At 36.6% G+C, this 23,223-nt stretch overlaps 1 protein-coding gene across 5 annotated transcripts in view; it reads right to left on the bottom strand.

The window, feature by feature from the left end:
* Window positions 1-1,003: 1,003 nt before the first annotated feature.
* SEX4 (dual specificity protein phosphatase (DsPTP1) family protein) overlaps window positions 1,004-23,223 on the bottom strand; it is a 182,971-nt gene continuing 160,751 nt past the window's right edge. For all 5 annotated transcript variants that reach the window (XM_089826615.1, XM_089826635.1, XM_089826624.1 and 2 more), the window contains 2 exons: window positions 2,166-2,273; window positions 1,004-1,561 (listed from right to left, as the gene is read on the bottom strand). In XM_089826615.1, the coding sequence (XP_089682741.1) occupies window positions 1,421-1,561; window positions 2,166-2,273 (249 nt within the window). In that variant the 3' untranslated portion in view covers window positions 1,004-1,420. The remainder of the gene's footprint in view (window positions 1,562-2,165; window positions 2,274-23,223) is intronic.

Below are 23,223 nucleotides of genomic sequence, written 5' to 3'. Positions count from 1 at the left end.
GTTTCAAGAGCTCCTTTGCGAAGCTCCTTAAGAGTGCATGTGTAGTGTGTGGTGGTTAATATACATTTGCACATCTCTAGTCACTAACCACTCCTCTAATCTAGTCATCTTTCTCATGTCCTTGAGTGCATATTCATGGCATGCACACAACACGTCCACCAAATATGTTTATGTGTTGTGATAATAAGCTTCCATACAACTCTGCACATGTGCTACATTTGTCACTACTTGGACCACATTTTGCAGCCCAATCTCCTTAATAGTTGTTGAAGACGACTTGTTTGTTGAACACGACTTTGTAATGTAGATTTTCAGCCCCCTTTAAAAAGTCACATGTTTCCGCACCTTACTCTAATCAAAAGAGGAAGTGTGCTTTAACTCTAATGATGCTATGTAACCATTTTGTACCCCAAATGTTGTATTTCCATTTCGTTGTATTGCTACTTGATGGTGTAGGGGTGGTTGTTCTTGCTGAAAACTATCTAAGAGAAGATTTTACATCATAAGGAGCCCTAGCCCACTCTGCCAAAAATGTGGAGGGGTAATCAACAGTCAATGGTGTGCAACTATGGAACTAATTTTCCCTTTTGCATTCAACCCATACTGACAACCCATACTGACACCCCTCATTGGTCTCATCATCATGCTTGACGTCATATTTTGATTGGCTTGCACTATGAGAATGAGCTTTCATCTCATCCTCACTCATTTCCAAGACTTTGGGAGCTCATTTTGACATTGCATTTTTCAAAATGAAGAAAATAAAAATAAACAAATAGTTTCAACCTATGCCTTACTTTAAATTTAAAAAATTAAAACTTTATATTTTAACAAACTGAAATTTTAAATTGTAAAACAAAATCTAAATACCTAAATTAATCTAGAAAATGAAACAAGGACAATTTAGAAATGAAATGACTAAGAAAATGAAAAATCAACAGACATTGATTTGAAGCATTTACTTGTGTCAAAACCCATTTACATTGTGAAAATATACATTGGATTATGCAACGAAGGTCTTTTAAGTATATAAATTATAATTTGCCCTGTGCCTTTTACCAATTCAGTCAGTTTCTGTTGTATTATAACAGAGGGCCATAGCGGAACTATCAGCATCTTGAACATATACAAAAGGAAGCTTGAAACATAGTTACACATCCCCACTCCCACAGCCTATAAAACTCTTGAAATTGAATAAATAGTAAATAAACTGTACGTAAGGCAAGTGAGTGGGGCAGTCCAAAACACTTTAAATAAATTGACATAATAAATCAAAGGAAAATACAAGATGTGAGAATCAGATAAAATTCATTAATTTACATATAAAAGACACTGAATCTCCAATTTTATTTATAATTATTATTTTGGAGAACAATGTCTTCCTGTATTGATCATTGCCTTATTTTCTCCATAATAAAACCTAAGTGGTTGTATTTGCATCTCCAAGTGCCTCAAGCTTCTCATATATTATTTGACGTTCTTCTTTCGTAAGGTCAACATCGTCATGCATCAATCGTTGCCTGAGATTTTTACTAGCAACATCTGACTGGTTTCCTATCACCTGCAAGCAAAGAGTGTTAAAATGTAATATATTTTCTTCTGGAATTTGCATGATATCCCACTACCAAGACAATAAAATAGACTCGTGAGCAAGCATAACCAAAAGAGTCCTCCATAAACAGTATAAATACATACAATTAGCTAAAAGTTGGGTGATGAAATAAAAATTCATCTAAAGAATGCTAAGGGAGCTGCAAGCACACTTGGAAGATGATACAAGTCAGCACTACATCAAGAAGCCAGAAGAGATTACGGTCACATCATGGATACACTTTGATAGAATAGAAGATAACAATGAACCATGTGAAACTCTATTCACAAACCTCATCTAATTTTAATATATAGATGATTTTTCCCAGTTGCCACTGGGAAAATTCAATTGCGGAAGAAAACTATACATAAACCAAGTAACATGCATAACCATTATCCAGCACAGTACAGAAAACCATCACTGCCTATGATACAAATAATATTTGTGAAATCCTTGTTAAAGAAATAAACACACTTTTTTATAGTGGAGTGTATCAAACCCATTACAGTATTTTAATTGACACTTTTCTTTGGACAACTGATTTTTGTCTTCTTTAGTAAATGAAAGCACATACCTCTATATAGTTGTTAATGTGTCCATCTTTATTTGGCGAAGTCACCAACTCATCTGTGTTGATTGTCCAGATTCCATCTACCACATACTTGTACTCATAATGACCCTCCTGCAAGATATAGGTTAAATGCTAGTTCTAAATAATACTTCTGAGATGGCTAGAAGAGACTAAAAATATGTTCCTTGTTAATCTAATATTTTTATTATATTGCAGTGAAATTCGCCACATTGGCAGTAGAGGCTTCCAGAATACATGGCCCGAAATAGTTAATTTGCACCGCAAAAATGTCATAAATTGGATTGGTTGATCATGTTTAACATATTTTCTGGATATCTTGTATCATACACCCATTCTCTATGTTCAAATCACAAATGCAATAATTTGGTGGCGACTCTTTTTGCTAAAATATAAATGCAGAAAAGTACAGGTTAGGCTCCACGAATATTTATGGTTATCTCTGTTCCTAATTGAAAAAGTAATTAGAGAATAGAACAGCGAGTACAAAAATAACTAAAAACCCCCCAATAGAGGCTAGCACAATTCAATTCAACATTTGGTTCCTTTGCGTTTGATTGTGTCATAAATAACTCTATGATTTAGTTTATATAAACGTTATCAGTGTATGAACTGCATTGCTGATATTGAAGCCAAGAGAAAAACTGTAGGTACAGCTGGCCCGAGAATGGCTAACCACTGCCTAACATATTTGCGCAATTAGATGAGATTCAAATGTTTTTCATTTTGGTACAGGTAGAAAGAATCAAATGCTTGTATTTTATTATACTTACAAAAAAATTTAGTGCATGGACAATGAGCTAAAAGCTAGCTGGTACAACATTTAGACTCGCAAGTTTATGGGTTCCATTCCTTTATAATGTTAACGAAAATGTTCATCCTCTTTTCACAATAAAAAGGCTGGAGTTCCACTATACTGTAAAAAACCATCTCCTGTATTTCTTGTTATATGCATAAAGAGGAATGGGACAGCAAAAGGATATCAACCAGTAAAAGAGAGGACGAGATCTTCAAAATGATAAATTCTTTTGAACTCCTTTTTTACGTTAATTGCTAGTTAATTTATGATAATTTGGTTCTTTAATTAAAAGTGTGTTGTCAAGTGAATGCATAAAGCAACCTCAAGTGCACTTAATGCACACACTTTTCTATTCTTAGTTGCAGACTGCTTTCTAGTGAAAGCTTATAAATAAAGGACTAATAATTAATAAATAATGAACAAAGAAAACATGTTAATTGAAAATGAATAACTGCTGAAGATTCTACTCCCTTCTTCTCCTAGTTAGTATGATTTTTTGTCCTATGCATTCTTTTTGCTCATTTGAGGATAGGAGAAAAGCATTTCTCACTAAAGAGAGTCCTTCATGTTTGCACTGGACTACTCAAACAACAGATAATCAAGTAATGAAATTTGTCCTCAAATCAGGGGATATCTTTAAGTTAATTGCCAAAAGTATGCAGCTTCCACAAAGAGACTTTGCCTAAACATAATTGGATGGAATGATTCTTGAGAAACAAAAACATAATCAAATTCATATGTCCTAACAGGTGCATAAAAATATGGATAATTGAATTTGGGAGAATGTGAGGATAATGCAACCATCAGATATAAGACAAGCGCCATCGAACTTATCAAGAAGATTCAAAAACTTCTCCAAACATTTGCATCTTCCAATCTTCCAGGTGATTGTCTGGACTGATGTCTTTAAAAGTCTTTAAAAGTCTGAGCAGTGGTCAGTCAAAGAGAACAGAGGTCATTCAAAGTGGGTCGGGCCCGCTGCTGTTGCCATTCTTGGTGAATCCTGAACTAAGGAGGACATGAAGCACCGTGACTCCAACTTATACCAGTTATAGTTTATGCAGATATATTTTTAAAAAACAGAGATAATCCAATAGCCATACTCTGTATCAGAGATTCTAGGCAACGGTTGGCAGAAAAAGACAGAACCAAGAAGAGGATCTTGGGATTGAAGAACCATACCAGGAAGTAGAACCAAGCTCATGTAGTTGAAACAAGTACATTATCTATCGTAAAGGCCTTTAGGCCTTTCCAACTGTTGTCTTGGAATTCAACATGGTAGATATTGACTTGGTTTCCTTGGGAGTTCATGACACATTAATTGTCCTATTCAATTGTGATATCATTTGGAGGTCTTGAAGTCGCAACAGCTCAACTTAAGAAGCACATGGTCTAATTGGATAAAATCTTACAATGGAATGAAGAAATGAACACCTCGGTAATTCCAGAAACAAATCTGATGCAAGTCAACACACAATGATTGATAATCACTGCAGCTGTGAATCTTACAGACTACAATAGCTACCGTATAGGTCAGGAAATCAAATTTGTATCTTTGGAAATTGCAGCAGAAGTTAAAATAGAAGAAATGTTGTCTTTTTCCTTTCTATTGTGTATTCCTCATCTGCTTGAGCACTATTTCAAACAGTAAATTGAACAATATAAGTCTTTTCCCAAATAATATTATTTTTGCAAAAAATCAATAAGCATCACAGTCATGGTTTGATATTTTTAATTAAGAAATGAAATTTTGGAAAGCAGTTTTTGGGTGGACTATTATAGTGCCATTAAAGTACAGTACTCAACCTTGCAAGCCTGTGTGGGAAAAGTTATGCGTCCAAGTACCCATATTATTATCTCTCAATGAACAAATCAAATCCAAACACAGAATACCAAACCAGTGATTGAGAAAATTAAAATTGTTGGTAGAACAAAGGGAGATAGGGATGCTCATGACAGTAGAGATCCTTTTAATGGTAGTGAAAGAAGAACAGAGACTAGCAGCATTGAGAATATGTTAGGTGAATTGGCAAGAGCTAGAAGGAAGATGATGAACATGATAAAGTCACACCAGAAAATTATGCAACTGTTAAATCAATTGATGTAAAACAATGGCAACAAGGGGAATCCAAGGCAAAATGTAAACAATGAAAATATTAGGAATATGTGACAGAGTTTAACGAATAATAGGGATGGACAGCCAAGAGCTTATAGTTCTACAGTCAACTCAAGACCGCATATGCCAACTTTTAACCAAGTTATTAATCTTCCAGTTGAAAATGAACCCACAGAAGAAGAGTATCATAGGCAGGTTTGGGCAGATTAGCAAGGCTTGGGTGTTGAATTTCAACTTGAAATTCCTTCCTTATTCGGATTATCAATCTTTTAGAGAAAGGAGTAGACCATGAAGAGGAGGGAGTGGCAGGCTTTAAAATCAGGAAATGCCAAAAAAGGTTGCAAGCTAGCCATTCCTTGTTTTCATGGTTCAAGAAAGGCCATTGCTAGATCACGGGCTTAGAAATTAGACACTTATTTCCAACTCAAACCCATGGCTGAAAATGAAGCCATTAAATATGCAACTTTGCATTAAGAGGATAGTGCTCATGAGTGGTGGTACCATGGGCTGTGATGCAGAGAGAAAATACCAAATTAGGAATACAGACAATATCTAAGACTCTGCCACTTGAACACTCAAAAAACAATCCCCTTCCGAAGACTACTCATTACAAAGCCTTGTTCCTCCATAAGATCCTCATAGGTTCAACACTTCATAGCCCCATACAAGATAATAAATGTTCTAAGGAGTTCTGACAGACTCCAAGACTCCTATATGTCCCTCACAACTGGACACTATGACAACTCCAATTACAAAGCAAGGTTGTCATGTCTATGCAATACACCAATTCCTTAACAAAGTAGAGTCTAGACACATAAGCAACACAAACCCCACAAGGGAATAAGAAGGCTTGTTTAAACCTCCAAATAGGCTTAAACTATCTTGAATCAACCACCAAACAAAGCCCGACATCAGTTCTTCTATCACTTGCCACCAATCAGGCCTAATTCCTTGTAGCCCTACTCTGCAGGTGATCTGATCATAACTTTCAAGCCCCTCACCTTTGACCAGCCTAACCACCATTTAGAATACCCTTTTCAGAGTTGCACAACATATGTGAAAACCAGTTCTTGATCCATCCAACTGATGCCCTAACATTTACTGATTACACTGACCTAATTAGGCAATTAGGTCTTTGTTTACAAAGGAACCCTACCACCAAGACTCCAAATTGCTCTACCAGGTCTTGGGACTCCTTTAGTCCAATCCACTAACACACAAAATGCAATGGGTTTGTGCCTAAACCCCTGGGTGTTACCACTGCTACACAATTTGCAGTCAGTCTCATAATGAACTAGGTCTGTCGCATAGGGATGCTAGGCCTAGGGCTTGGTCTTAAAAATACCCATCACCAGTTACCACCCATAGACTTTCAAAATCATTAAAAACAATCTAAGACCTACCATTCCCCAGGGTTTCAAGATTTTTAGCCTATGGAATGACAGGTCAAGGTGCCCATTAACTTCAAACCCTAGTTCTTGAGGGTTTTAGAACAGTCCAAGGGAAAGCACTTCTAATTTGCTCAAAATGTCACCAAATCACACCAAACCAATTGCAACAGAAAGGTTATCCAAAATGCTATCTATCAATGTGCATTGATCTGGTCTACCAATCCGTACACAGCCGAACAAGTCACAAAACACCAAGAATTCTGAATGATCAGTTCAATTCATTGCCAAAATTGCATCAGACCCACATGCCCCAATCCAAAGTGGCTTACATCATCATATTCTAACTAGATGCAACCACTTCCAACCAAATCTCAAATCATATAGCCGTTGGTTTGAAAATTTGCATTCCTGTGCCCAAAAGTTGCATAGCAACTTTATGACAGCTTTGCTTTCCAAACCCAACATGGACCTTATTACAACAAATTTATGTCCAACAAGACCAAAAAGACTTTAAAACACCTATCCTACCTTATTCCTACCTATTTGACCAATCTGACCAAGTTTGACTTATTAGGTCCTTATTGGCCTTACAAGAACAATTATGGCTTATTTGCCTTACGAAATGACCTCAATTGATAGTATTTGCCATCACAATGGTCCAGTGGACCTTATTACATGTTTTACTACTATTCAAGACCCAAAACATTTCATAGGCTTTACTTGTCCTATAGGTGCTCCTGCGCCAGGCTGATAATTCTACCCCATGATTAGATTGTGCCATATACAGAGTTTACAGAAAGGAAGGCTTATCGACAAATACGATAAGCAAAACCCATAGTTAAACTTTCATGAATTGGTTTCACTCAAACAGTGGGGTTCAATGAAGTCATTCATGGTAGATTTTCAGAAAGTTTAAGTGATGGTGACTGATATATCAAAAAGATTGGTAGTTCTCTTTGTGGATGGATTATCAAAACCTTTGAAGGATTGGGTTAAAGATTTAAACCCTTCCACCTTGCAGGAAGCAATTAAATGAGCTAGGGACATGGAAACTTCTACCTCTTGAAGGAAGTTTCAGTCAAGAAGTTTTCACCATAAAAAGGAGAAAGATAAGCAACATTCTCATAAAGATTCCAATCAAAACAAGAAGATACTACCTAGGCTTGATGATAATGAACTCAATATGTTAGAAGGAAGAAATTGTGCTTCCAATGTAGATCAAACTAACAATTGTGCGATTAAGGCCAAAGAAAAACAAAATGAGTACTTTACAGCTCCTGAATCAGGTTCAGAAACTTCAGACCAGAAAACTGATTCAGAGACAAGTGAGGAAGAAACTTCTATAGAAGAGTCTAGAAAAGAACAAGAGGTGGTGTCTTGGTAAACTTATCTAGGTTGCAGAAAAAGTGATCTTTCAGATTTAGAGAAGTGTTGTGTGGGCTGCTAATAATCACTCTCATGGACACATGCGCTGAATAAATTAATTGAGGAGGGTTTTGTGGCAAGAATGGGATTGAAAACAGAAGAATTTGAGAGCTTTAAGATAATGGTTGCAGATGGTTTCACCCTCTCTTACACTAGGAAGATCCCAAATTTATGTATCCATCTAGGGTAATATGAGTTGAGATATATTTTCTATGTCATGAGTATTGGTGATATTGATGCTGCGCTTCGTATTCAACGGTTGCATTCTCTTGGTGAGTTCAGAAAGAACTTGCAAACAATGGAGATGAATTTCGAAGCAAATGGTAAGAAGATTCTACTCAAGGCAATATGAATGGTGGACAAATTTAGTATGGTTCAAATGGAAGGAGAGATCAATTAGACATGAACAAACAAAGCAGGCAGTAGCATATGTTATTAGCCTTTTGATTTGGGACAGAAAAAGAAAACTTATCCAGACAATGATGTGTTGTTTACTAAACACAATAAGATGATCGGTGATATTCCACATGGGGAATCATCGGAAAGGGGTACTGAGCATATTATAGAACTTGAGGAGGGAGCCAAACCCATTACTACTACTCTTTGCTGACACTCCAAAAGACATATATGAAATCAAAAAGGCTATCAAAGAAATGTTGGAAATGGTCACATAAGGCCAAGTAAGAACCCTTTTACTTCTTCAGTGGTTTCGGTTAAAAAGAAAGATGAAACAATGTGAATGTGCATTGATTACAGATCATTAAACAGGAAAAGTTAAAACCATCAAAGTAGATACTGAATTCCATTCATTGATGAGGAACATAGTGCTTATTATTGGGCTATCGATAGATTAGAGTTTGTGAGGAATCTATTGAGAAAACTGCCTTCTATGACCACTATGGACCTAATCGCTTCATTTCCCTACTAATTTGTAATGTCCCCATTTTTAGCAGGTTCCTACAGTTGACTTGGTTAGTTCACCATCGCAACCCTCATGAGCTGACAATAGGATTTGAGGGTCTCAATTGTGGCGTTATAGGCCTTTTAGTAGCTTATGGTGTGTTTTGGCTCCATTTGAGGGACTTACTATTTATAGTAAGTCAATCTGTTGGTTCTGATGAGCTCAGCTAAGTTAGAAGAGTTGAGTGATGCTCCTTTTTTTTTTGGGTTTTTGGTTTGGGCTCCAAGAATCTTGGAGGGAGCATCTATTTATAGCAAGTCACCCCGTCAAGTTCATTCATCGTCTTTCATCATCAAGATCACTTTGGCGTTGTCAATTTTTTATTCTAATGCCTCTTCAATTGTTTTTGCAAGACGAGTGAATTATTATTATTATTCATCTAAATACACTAAAGTTTATATTTTTGTTAGTGTTGTTGGTTGGTCACCACACTATCATAGCTCGTTGGAACTAGGAGGAAAAGTTTTAAATCTTGGGAACAAGAAACAGTGGCCTTGCTTGGCAAAATATTAAATTATGGTGGAAAAGGTCATTTTTGAAGACAAAGCAATTAATAAATTATATTAATGCCACTTTATTATATTTTAATGTTGTCTATGTAGAGTTCTTTTGGGAACTAGTGCCATTTGAAAATTATAAATATGAGGACATTTGATGAGAAAAGCATCCAATCATTTGATTATCTTATTTTGCTTTGTCGTCTTTGTGACGTTTCCTGAAGTTCTGATTTTATGTGCCCTTGCTTAAGTATAAGGATTTGAGACTGAGTTTGTGCATCAATCCATTGCTGAGGTAAAGTGGTATTGATTTAATTTTCAATCTAAATTGAAGAGACTTCTCAAACTATGTCTACTATGGCTGAGAAGCGACTGGCTTGCTGAAGAATTTAGTTTTAATTCGTTTTCAATTATCTCTATTGTTGGGTGAGGATTTAGTCTACAAATTGGAGTTTGGTAATTCTGGATATCCCAGTTTCTTTGATTTGCATCAGAATTAGTGTGTTGGATTTACAGCTTGAATGCTAATGGTTCTTGTATTTGGCGTGATTTCTATATCAGTTTTGGGCAGCATTTGTAAGGGTAGACTGTGAACACCACATTGAAATTGGACTAGGCAGCTTTCAATTTGACTTTGCAATTACATTCTATGGCAAAGACCAGGTCTTAACTTGTAAAATTCAATATATATTACAAAGTTTGAAAGTATAACAAGCTGGCTTCAAATTCTAATAAATAGCAATCAGCCAACAATTAAATTCCCTTTTCATTATATTGTTGTATGGTTTGTCAATGAATCAATTTAGAAGTTGGTGTGAATCATTTCAAAATTGTTTATTAGTGTTTGGTATTTATTTATGCAAAACTTATAAGGCCAAAATTAAATAAATTTGTGTTCAATTTGTTGTACATGTTGATATTGTGTTTGAAAATTTAAGACATCATATATTCAGTGGTAATTGGGTTGCTTGCCAAGTGTTTGACAAAATGTCAAACCATTGAAATGTGAAAGACACTGATGCTTGAATTAGCTATAACCAAACAAGGTTACTACAGTGGTATTAGAGCAGTTTCTTGCCATCTTGTGGAGTGGGAAAGTTAGTTTCGTTCAGATTTGTTGTTGCATTTGGAGTGACCAGCACTCTAAATTTTCTAGCCATGGACCGACATAGGAGGATTGGTAGTTCTAGCAATCAGTGGAGTAATGAGGAAATTAATGAATGCTTTGCAAGAGAGTTTGGACAAACTTGAGCTTCATCAACAAAGGTTGGTAGAGAGCTTGTTAGATCCAGAGATAGTTGAGAGGGCGACAAGGTATATGATTTTTGGATTTAGAAGGCCGACATCGAGTTTGCAAGGAAGGAAGCTTGAGTTTTCTCCGACGGGTGTCTATGATGAAGATGTACCTATATTTAGTACGACAGTTGCTAGTCCTATCTGCAATGTTGATGATGGACTTCTTTCAAAGGGATATGTGGTTATGTCAGTGGCAGTGAAAGACAACAGCACCGAGCTTCAACAGATTGAGGCTCCCAAAGTAGTTGCTACAGTTAGTTCAAAGGCAGTTGATGTTGTAATTGTCACTGACTATTCAGACTCTCCCGAGGAGGGAGTTGTTATTGGAGACTTATATGTCAGCTATCGTAGTATTGCTCCAGTGCAATAGGCAATTGCTTCCTTTGATGGGACCAAGGCTTGTATGGAGTCACCCAGCTACGATGTTGATGATCTGGGTGTTACAGCAAAGTCAGTAGATGTGGGTTCATGCTTTAGTATTATTGATTTACAGCCTGACGTTGAATCAAGTGTGTAAAGTCAAGTGTTAGTAGTTGAGGCTTTATTGGAAGATGTAAATGTAGATGGTATGGACAACATCTGATGATTCATTTGATGATGCTATGAGCTGCACCGGGTATGATATCCCTTGCCAGGTACCAACTGATGACTCCAAGGAGGCTTTGGATGGGTCCCAAGATCGGTGTTTACAAGATTTTACAATTGAGGTGGAAGTTGAGGCATGCAACAAGATTGATAATGCGAGGGCTTCCATTTCTTTGGATGAGGTGTTGGTTGAGGTACTAAGTAGTTGTATCTCGGATGCAGAGGTGTGTGAGGACGATAGCACACATGTGGTGAGTGATCTTGTGGTGGGAAATTCTGATTTAGTTTCCTATCACAGTGCAGTTAATGAAATCGGGAGCTTGCATAGGAGTCAGGGGTTATAGAGGCATCATGTGACTTGTCACTTGAAGGTGAGTGATAGTGACATTACTTCAGCTCTTGAGCATTATGATGTGATTCGTCATATGCTAGCTACATCTGGTCGAGGTGCTCCTGTGTCAGATGAGCACAGTGATAATAGTTTTTCCCTTGTAGAGGCTCATGCACTTTGAGAGGATGTCAGGATCTTGAAGCATAGTTACTCTTAGTAAGTTGCTGACAGGAATGACCTTCTAGAGTGGGGTAGTACCTGTTATGAGACATTTTTAGAGGAGGCAGTTGAGCTCACCCTGGAGCTTGAGGTGACTGTGGACAGTTGGATGAGGTTATCATGGAGTTAGAGCAGGTATAGGCAACACTAGCCCCAGACTCTATTCAATTACATATTGTGGTTGGTGGTGAGTTTGCTTCTACGGTTGGGAATGATAGACGTGATAATGTGGCTGACACATTCATCCAACATATGGGTGTAGTAGGTACAAAGGGGGTGAGAGCGTCAGTGGAGACAAGCTCTCATGGTGATTCGTTTCCTTCTATTGGAAGCGAATCTATTTCTTCATTTCATACAGCTAGTACTGTTGGCCATTTTTGCTCCCCATTTAGCCCATCACTGATAACCGATCTAAGAGATCTTCAATGGGCTAAATTCTTTGATGTGGGTTAACATGCTTTTTAGTCAGGTTAAAATCTCGTGTTAACGCGATCTCTTCATATGCCGAGCTAGTTCATTTTCTTCATGTGTCGAGCTAGTTCAACTTGTTCATGTGCTGAGTCGGCCCTTTTTTCCTTCATATGCCGAGTTGTGGGTTAACGCACATTTTCGCACCGGGTTAACATTCTACGTGAACCATTTTCGCCATTTTGGAGAATGACTTTGCTGCTCTTTCCAAAATCGTGAAATTGCTACTGCCACTTCAACCAAACATTCAAGAAATGTGCCAACCAATAGTTTCATGCCACGTCGCGGATCTTTCTTGTACTGGGCTACAATTTTTTTGGATATTTTCTGGGTGCATCTGGGCTGTCCATTCTTTTGAAGATCTTAATCTACAGTTTGTTTTATTCATCGATTGGGGAGATTTTTGCAAGTACTTGAGCCGTTCATATTTAAAAGAGGATCTACATCGACAACTCACCTCATTAGGGCAAATCAAATTTATTCCACACATGTCAACTCTGTAATTTTCGTGGTGGGTTAACTTGCGTGTTATCCCATCCCGTGTTTTCTTTTGACAATGGTGCGGTTTTATTTGTTGCGGCTATGACACGTTACAAGGATCATTTCTTCAATGCAAACCGACATTTTGGGCCTTGTTCCATGGCGTTAATGCATCTCCATGCCTCTTTATTACATGTAATGATCAAATATTTTGGATTTGATCTCTTACGGCTAGATGCATTGATTTTTGGGTTCTTCTAGTCACTTTTACAGCACATTGATTTCAAGATCAAATTTTGTTCTGATATTCATTTGTTAAATCTGAGTTATGCCTGAACCCTATAAAGGCAAGTTGTAAATACTTTTTCTAGGTTCTTTTCTGTTCTGATAATGTCTATTCGCAGTAGCCTTGTGCTCTGTAATTGTATTTCTTGTCTTCCATTAATGAAATAGTTGGTTTCTTACCCTCTCTTGCCATTCATTACTCCATGCAAGTATCTTGCCTCCTTTGAATGCTTCTTTTCTGCTTCCTTAGATTTATATGTTGTGTTTCGTTTGTTGATGGTTGATGTATTGTGAAATTGTATTTTTCCCTTCTGCATTTGATCAACCTCAAACCCTCATGTGGTTTCTTAGAAGGTAGAATACAGTCGAGAGTTAAGTATTTGGTTTTTCATTGATGTGTGGAGCATATAGGAGCAGAGTCCTAACCGTTTCAATTAGGTGCATCACCCCTTTCCCTTTTAGCAATTTACTTTCCTGCATCTCCTTCTCCCTTTCCCTTCAAAGTAGTAGTTAGGTGCATCCTGATTGTAAGGAAGCCGGCCTTCTCCGGAGATTTGACCTCAAAGCACAAGTCCCACACTTGGAGGTCGTTTTCATATTACGCGAAGTTGCCTTTAGGTCACACTTCAGGCGAGGGTGCAAACTTTGGCGATAACAGTTTTGGCACACCCAGTGTGGGACAAATTCAGATTCATAAGTCCGTTGGTTAGCCAATTCGAAGATCCATTCACTAAGAAATTGGGTGTTTTTTCTTAGTGAAATCAGCCTATGGAGGCATTCATCTAACACCATGGCGACTCTATGCATCTATCGGTTTCAACAGACCAAGTGGTGGTATGATTTTCAGTTTTTATATTTCCTCAAGATTTCTATGAAGGTGCTTGTTTAAATGCTTTATCATGGACCCCCTTCACAGAGACGCCTCCCACTTTCCCCCACACCATGAAGAGGCCAGTTTTACTCCAACCCATCATGTCCTCTTTAGCCATGCATGTGTTAAAATTCCCCCACCAAGTATATTCCAATCCAAGAGTTCCATGAGCAACAGGAGAGGAAGAATAAATCAAGCCCATATGTTGATTCCTCTTTAGGTTCGGTCTCCCTTGCAACACCAAATGATCAACCTACCAACTATTCCTCAAAACCCTATAATGATCCCAAATCAAAGGTAGGAGGGCTTTTTGACCGCCTAAATAGATTGGGGCTCAAGTTTGCTGACCTTGGAAAGGATTTAATCCATGTTGAAAGTCCATACCCAAATACGGATGGCGAGAATTTTCTTATGTTATGCTTATTATGACTTCCTGGATTAAGGAGTTGCAGAATGAGAGGGTGATATAGGAGAATGATCCTCAGGTTTTCACCATGGTGTCTGAGACATTTGATATTTTCAATGAGGCTCGAGAGGCTTTTCTCCAATTGTTAGAGAGGGAGAAACAAATAAAGAAGTTTGAGGAGGAGGCAAAACTCAGGCTTGCCCAAATGCAGAAGGTTGAAGCGCGAGAGCCCCCCAAAAGGAGGTTTGCTGGCTTCAAACAAAGCAGTCCTCCCCAGATTTTGAGCCCAAGCTACCCTGAACCTCAACCTTTAGTTCAAATACCTCCACATGTCAATGATGGTGAGCCCCAACATAATTATTGTCCTTTCTTTATTTTTCATGAAGTGGATATATCGTTGGCCACACCAAAGACAACAAATGAGCAACCGCCAATTGAAGAACTTGTGCTACAGCAAGGGATTGAAGAAGAAGAGCATCAGGAGGAAGTCCCCACCCTCAAGGAGGATCATCGTGTGCATAAGGCTGCTCCCTAGCCCGCACGCGATGTCACAATAGACAAAACTATCCAGGAGGAAGAGTTTCTCTCTTTTTCAAGCCATCATAGAGACTATCGTGGCATGGGGACATCACGGTGGATGGGAGAGATTGATTTCTATGACCTCTAGACTTTGTGCCTATCTAATGAGTCATCTTCCCCATACGAGGAATATGGGTTGTAGCTTTCTGAGGAGAATGAGGAGGTAGCTATTGAGAGGGAGGAGGAGAATCCAATCCTCCTATTTGAAGAGCTTCCCTCCTTTGTTGAAGAAGATAAAGACAACAAGGTTGTTCCTTCTCTTGAGGAACAAATCATGGCTTTTGAGCCTTCACAAGTGAATGAGGATTTGCCGCAAGCTGATCAAGAGGATTTTGATGAGGATACTTTTTGGGATGAGCTAGATATGTTTTGTTCATCCTTGGCCATGAAACAGTCTGCTCATTCATCAGATGATCATGAGTTGCAGCAGCAACAAGTGAAGAGCTACACCATACCAGTAGCTCCCAAGGAAGTGGTTCATGAGCAGCATGAGGAATATGTGGAGATTATTTCTTCACAAGAGGAGCCACTTCCAAACCACGAGGATACAACTGTTGCAAAGCACAACAATGAGGTCAAGGCTGATTGCTTGGACCTAAAGCCATCAAGAGGATGCCCCATCAGGCATCTATCTCTGCAGCAATGCAAGTTGCCCTTAGTCATGCTCATTCCAGAGCATGAGGGAGAATTCTACAAGGAAGAGCAAGTATGTTTTGCTCAAGAAGGTAATGCCCCAGTGGTGGAAAGCTTCATTGTTTTCAGCATTGGGAAGGAGGTATTCCATCTAGTAGCAGGGTCGTTATGCTTGCTGCTATTTCCAGCTTCCCACATGCATGAAAGGAAAAATCAGCTAAAGTAAGGAAAGGAAGCTATTACAACAAGCCAATCAATGGCTTTGTTTAATTTTTTACATTGTAAATACTTGTACATATTAGAGTAGGTGTTTTCATCTTTCCAAGAATTACACAAGCACAGTTGCTCCTTTTTTCGAAGTTGTTCTAAGCTTTCCGGAGCTCCTTGGAGTTTCGTTTTTTGCTGGTTGTAGAATTTTGTGAAGTTGCAGGTGGGATAACGTGTCATTTCTCTTTGGTGACTCTGTGCCCAATGGATTGCTTAAGGCCACTAGTCTATGCTTAGCAAGCAAGCATCCCCTATGAGTTGCCAAGAATGTTGGCCAATTTTGCCCCCCATTCAGCCCATCACTGATAACCAATATGAGAGATCTTCAATGGGTTGGATTCTTTGATGTGGGTTAACACGCTTTTCAGTCGGGTTAACATCTCGTGTTAATGCGATCTCTTCATGTGCCGAGCTAGTTCATTTTCTTCATGTGCCGAGCTAGTTCAACTTGTTCATGTGCCGAGTTGGCCTTTTTCTCCTTCATATGTCGAGTTGCGGGTTAACACGCATTTTCGCACCAGGTTAACATCCTACATGAACCATTTTCGCCATTTCAGAGAATGACTTTACTACTCTTTTTGAAATTGCGAAATCGCTATTGTCTCTTCAACCAAACATTCAAGAAATGTGCCAACCAGTAGTTTCATGCCACGTGGCGGATCTTTCTTGTGCTAGGCTACAATTTTTTTGAATATTTTCCAGATGCATCTGGGCTGTCCATTCTTTTGAAGATCTTAATCTACAGTTTGTTTTTATTCGTCAGTTGGAGAGATTTTTGCAAGTACTTGAGCCGTTCATATTTAAAGGAGGATGTACATCGACAACTCACCTCATTGGGGAAAATCAAATTTATTCCACACATGTCAACTCTATAATTTTCGCAATGGGTTAACTTGAGTGTTATCCCATCCCACGTTTGCTTTTGACAGCAGTGCGGATTTATTTGTTGCGGCCATGACACGTTACAAGGATCATTTCTTCAATGCAAACCGACATTTTGGGCCTTGTTCCATGGCGTTAATGCATCTCCATGCTTCTTTATTACATGTAATGACCAGATCTTTTAGATTTGATCTCTTACAGCTAGCGTTGATTTTTGGGTTCTTCCAATCACTTCTAGCACATTGATTTCAAGATCAGATTTTGTTTTGATATTCATTTATTGCTATTCTCTACAACTTGACTCCATCTTGTGGGGTTTGAACTTCAAGTTAGATCTAAGTTATGTCTGAACTCTATAAAAGCAAGTTTTAATACTTTTTCTGGGTTCTTCTCTATTCTGATAATGTTTACTTGCAGTAGCCTTGTGCTCTCTAATTGTATTTTTTATCTTCCATTAATGAAATAGTTGGTTTCTTACCCTCTCTTGCCATTCATTACTCCGTGCAAGTCTCTTGCCTCCTTTGAATGTTTCTTTTCTGCTTCCTTAGTTTTATATGTTGTGTTTGGTTTGTTGATGGTTGTATTGTGAAATTGTATTTTTCCCTTCCAAATTTGATCAACCTCAACCCTCATGTGGTTTCTTAGAAAGTAGAATAGAGTCGAGAGTTGGGTATTTGTCTTTTCATTGATGTGTTGAGTATATAGGAGCAGAGTCGTAACCGTTTCAATTAGGTGCATCACCCCTTTCCCTTTCAGCAATTTACTTTCTTGCATCTCCTTCGCCCTTTCCCTTCAAAGTAGTAATTAGGTGCATCCTGATTGTAAGGAAGTCAGCCTTCTCCGGAGATTTGACCTCAAAGGGCAAGCCCCACACTTGGAGGTCGTTTCCATGTTACATGAAGTTGCCTTTAGGTCACACTTCAGGCGAGGGTGCAAACTTTGGCAATAATAGGTACCACTGGACAATTGGTAGTGCCACATTTTTAGAGGGATCAGCTGTGGGTTGCGAGGGAGCAAGTTGATGCTTCCACATATAATTTCTATTGCATAGTCTTTCATCAAGTATTTTTTGGAGAGTTCACATGTGTGGGAGGATTCATACAAAGTGTCTGAGGGTACTCTCATCCAAGGCTCTTGTATTATTCAGAGGTGAGTTGGCCTTCCCAAAGGGAAAACTAGATCTCAATTGCTCAATTCTTTGGCATGATCCAACATGATACCATCAAAAGTTCCAAAAACAAAAATTTTTAAAACTATCTAAGAGCTATATTCGTTTTTTTGTTTACTTTTTTTTTCTTTGTAATTATATTTTTAGTTATTGGATTTAGATTTTTTACATTATGTCGAAACCCTATGAAATTATAAATTTGTAATTTATTATCATTTATAATATATTTATTATTTATTAAAAGCATACTTATTATTGTGTGTACACTTCAATTTATATATAACTTTATTTATATTAAATGAATATCGAATATAAATATAGTAATTTAATTTCTATTTTATTATTTTGTAGTTTAATTTATTATAATAGATATAAAAGTCAAATGTTAAATAATAAGTAATATATTGATATAATAATCATATAAGCTATAATTACTTAATTATTAATTGAATTTTATTTTATTTTGTGTTATATATATATGATTTCCACATCTTTGTATGAACATATCCAAATTTACCCAACAACTTCCCCCTAGAAAAATGTTTTACCCACATACCATACCTACACACTTGTACCCATACTGCCACCCAATTTAGAAACTTAAATGTGGACACTAAATGTTTTTAGTCATGCCATTTGATTTGACTAATGCTCCAACTACCTTTCCGTCTTGTATGAACAAGGTATTCAATAAGCAGCTTGATAAGTTCATTCTTAAATTTTTTGATGATATCTTGATTTATAGTAGGACATGGGAGGAGCATTTGAGGCTCTTGGAGGAAGGGATGAGTATTGTTGGGAGGGAATCCTTGTTAGTTCCTGGTGGGGAACTAATATTTCCAACAGTGGCTTGCAATTAATTTTATTGACTAAAATTAGAGACTTTCTAAAGTTCACAATTCAGTTTTTTAATAAATTAATTTTCAGTTATGAATTATTAATTTTATGATTGGCTGGATTTAAATTTGCTAGGGATTTTTTTTTTAATTCAAAAAAGATAAAAATTTAGAAGTTCTTCAATTTTTTGAAAGTTCTCGAGTTCTGCCTTTTCTCTCAGCTTCCACGACCATGGCATGGAATTTTTGAAGAGGCAAATCCCCATAGCAATGAGTTTTTTTGAAGACGTGGAATTGGAAAACCTCCCATCTACCAATGAGCTACTCCTTTGACAACCATGACTAAGTTGTGTGAGCTTAAGCTATTAAATTGCATGGAATTTCAGGAACTTCCGAGTAGTGTTTGTAAATTCTACTGGCTACAGTTTCTTTTCTTGAGCAGGTATTACAATTGTGAAGTGGCAAAATCTCGCAGGATTGAAATCTCGGTGCTTCTAGTTTCAGCAGAATCGGCATGTCCTTTATCACAGTGAATTAATTAGGGATTACCAGTTTATAATCTATTCTATCTCAAACAGCCTATTGAAGAACATGGTATTTGAGAAGAAAACTTCCATTCTTGGTCCTAATATAAGATGGACGCACACTCGGTAGTTTCTTTCAGTTGTTTTTTTATTACAGATTGGCAAACGCTCATTCATATATTCAATTAATAGATGACACTAAGCCCAGTCATATTTTTTAATTTAAAATTGAAGAAGAATTGATGAAGATGTGTTGGGTGATATAAAATCTAATATACCCACAGTTTCACTATAGGTTATTATTATAAAATTGACAGTTTTCAATAACTAACATACTATATATGCAATTTTCTAATTTAGTGTGCTGATTAGACATAGTACATTGTCCGGGGAAGATGTAAACTTCAAAATATTTACAATTATAATTTAAAAATGAATTAACTTTTAATATGTATTTATTGTTTATAATTATGTCAATACAACATACTGATATGGTGGTGAAAGTAAATTTAATAATTAATTTTTGATGTAAATTATTTATTAATTTTCAATTAAAGATTTATACTCAAAATTCTAATTTGTTTTCTATTTAAATAATTTTAAAAAGTTAAAATCAGTCACAACTAAAAAGCAAATGCAACTTTGATTTGCACTGAGAATAATTCTTGGTCTTTTGTCTTCTAATAGTTTTTTTCCAAGTATGCTTTCCACAATAGGCAGGGACTCGTGCACTAACAAAGCTCTTGTTTGTAAAAGAATTGAAATGTAAATTTGGTTTAACATTACATCTTTAGCTTGGTCATATAATCAGCTCCAAAGGTGTTGAGTTGATCTTGAAAAAATTAAAGCAATCATTGATTGGCCTCTGCCAACCATCACAGTTTAGGAGATTTTTCGGGTTGCATGAACTCTACAACAGATCTTCGGAGGATTGTCCATTCTAGGGAAGCGCCAATTCTCTAAGTTCTCATTTTGCAGAAAATAATGAATAGTGTCAATGTTCTTGGCATGATATTGGAGGAAATGCACCAAGTTCCATATTGCCTAGTTTAACTTGTTCAGAAGTGCTTAATGCATTTATATTATTTTCAACTGCTATGTCTTTTCCATATGGTTGAATAGTGCATAAAATCAATTGAAACTCTCATTACACGAATATGGAGATGTTTAGAATTTGAATGTTAAGGAAATCTAACAGTGCCAAAAAAAAATCTCTCAAATCAGCCTGGTATCTCTGCCTCAATTTCTTCAAAAAGCCTTTCATGTCTCCATTGCCTCAGCTTTATTACCTAAAAATCCATTTTAATAAGCTAGATGGATTGATCAGAGAGCACAAAATGGTTTGTATCAACTTTCAAAACTTAAAAGTGTAGCCCTAGGACAATGAAAAATTAAGCTTGAAATTGTAGACACAAATTACAAGGCATCCAATTTGTTTTGTGATTAGGGTATAGAAGGTGATAAGATTTAGCTGAGAATGACTTACAACATTCCAACTTTAGATATACTACAAGATCCATGAGTTGTTACATGTATCCATATTCTAATGAGTGCTTAAAGTATTAAATTATTGGTATTTCACTTAGTAGCATCCATCATATGGTGTGTAGGTATCTGGATAGATGCTAACTACATATTTAGGTTAGGATGAAACCAAACAATTTCCGTTAGATCATTGGATTGTGTAAGGAACGCTCTTTGCATTTAGGACATTGATTACTAAGGACTTCTAAAAAAAAATGCAATATGGTTTTAGAATCACATAGTTGGGCCAAAATCTAAGGTATTGGATGCATCCTAGGGCCTTGCAAATTGGATATGGATGCACTTTGATTGTGGTGCAATGCATCAATGCACTTGGTATGAACACAAGGCGCACACCATTCACTATGAGTGCATTGTGGGCATGTAACCTATGTTTAAGTATAGCATCAATCAAAGTAATATTGAACATTTGAAACTGGTTTTATGAATTATGTTGCAGGTAAGAATAACATATATATATATATATATATATACACATATGTGCTTATATGCATGTGTGTGTGTGTGTGTGTGTGTGTGTGTGTGTGTAATTAATATTACTGCCACCGATTCATATTGGGCTCCATTTGTTATTGAGTGTATTACTATCACCGATTCATATTGGGTTTCATGCATTGGTTATAATTTGTATCGAGCATGTTAGTGCCGCCGATCATTAACTTGCAATTGCATTATTGTTAAAAGGTAATCGAATAGTTATGCCCATGTAGGGTCATGACCCTACGCCACAGAGTCATGAGAGTCATGCCCCTACGGGGACATGACACTTCGTTGTATATATATTATCATTGCATCAGTGGGGACTAATCATATATCAATCACAAGCCATATATGCAGTCCCAGCGATCTCTATCTCTTGCAAATTATTGAAGTCTAGTTTATCAATTCTTAATTCAAGTAGAAGATTCTCCAAGCATAAAATACTAATCTGAAGTTGAAGATCTGCAATACACAATCTGAGACCAAGTAAGTAATCTGATTTGTCAGTCTGAAATTATAGTTTATTTCTATCTGGGATCCTATGCATTAACATGGTATTGGAGCCATCCCAATAAGAAATTCTATTATTCAGAATTAAAAAAAAAATTTCAGATTTCAATATTAAAAATTTTATTCTCTAAATCAAAATGGTTAATCATGTAAGATTACAGGATTGACTTGAGGGAGCATCAAATTTTTCATCATGGAAAATTTGAGTCATGATAATACTTAGAGAAATGGAATTAGAAGAGTACATAAAATCAAACAAAACTAATCCTAAAAATAATCCAGATAAAACGACATGGAAAAGACACAACAACAAGGCCATGCAATTTATTATAGACTCCATGAAGGATCACATTCTCCCTTCTATATCTTGTCTTCAAACTGCATTTGAGATGTTCTCTACTATTAAAAGCATGATTGAAATCAATAATACTAGTAGACTGTGTTAAGTAACATGGATCGTGTTTGCAAATGTAATAATATTGCCATTGTAATAGATATGTTTCAAATGCAAATTTGGATCTCATATAAGTATGAGAGAAGGAGACATGTCTTTGGAAGAGACATGTCTCCAAGGTTTAAGCATCATTAGTTAGTATAAAATAATATAACTAACCATATGTATAATATATACATTTATTTTATATATATATAATATATGTAATATATATATATATATATATATATAAAAGAATATTTATATTATCATCAATAATGAAACTCATGGTCATATCAATTTGACTGTAACTACAAACTTAACACTCCCTCTTAGTTAGGAAGGATTGATACAGAACATATTATGTTCTTGAGTATACAAAGAGATATCATCTTAGTATGATATTCCTAGAATGGCATATTTAAGGATATCAACATAAATCCATCAACACACACATATATTATATAAGGAATTTGCTACAATTCATAATGAGACTAAATTTCTCAGCACTTTTCCTTTTAGCAAGGAGGGAAATTAAGCAAATATTATAACTTTAATATAAATTTGAATACCACTTTAAGTGTAGCCTATAATAGATTTAAGTTATGGTGTCCAGCAATATCCCACTTGAAGAACCGTAACAATTTTCATGGTGTCCAGCAAAATCTGGCCTATAACCATGACACCAATAATTTTTATGATGTCTAGACAAGATCCGACCTATAATCATGATGGATATCAATGTGCCCGGCAGAATCCGGCCTATAACAATGACACCAATAATTGTCATGATGTCCGAACAAGATCCGGCCTCTAATCATGATGGATATCAATGTGTCCGACAGAATCCAGCCTATAACAATGACACCAATAACCTTCAACACTTTTGGTATTAGAAGGTTGGTCATCTATTAATAAGATCATCACCTTACAATAGTTACCTTTTGTCCGTCATCATAACTTTCAGCATACCTGGACAACAACTTAATGTAGTCTGTTATGATAATAGGTCCAGTTATTGATAAGATCGTCACCTTTCCATAACTCCCCTCTAAA

The sequence above is a fragment of the Cupressus sempervirens genome, chromosome 1, assembly GCF_028749045.1.
Source record: "Cupressus sempervirens isolate cs-2001-9-10 chromosome 1, ASM2874904v1, whole genome shotgun sequence".
Lineage (NCBI taxonomy): Eukaryota > Viridiplantae > Streptophyta > Pinopsida > Cupressales > Cupressaceae > Cupressus > Cupressus sempervirens.
Note: the sequence above shows the minus strand (reverse complement) of the source record. Positions and strands in the feature narration are given on the sequence as shown.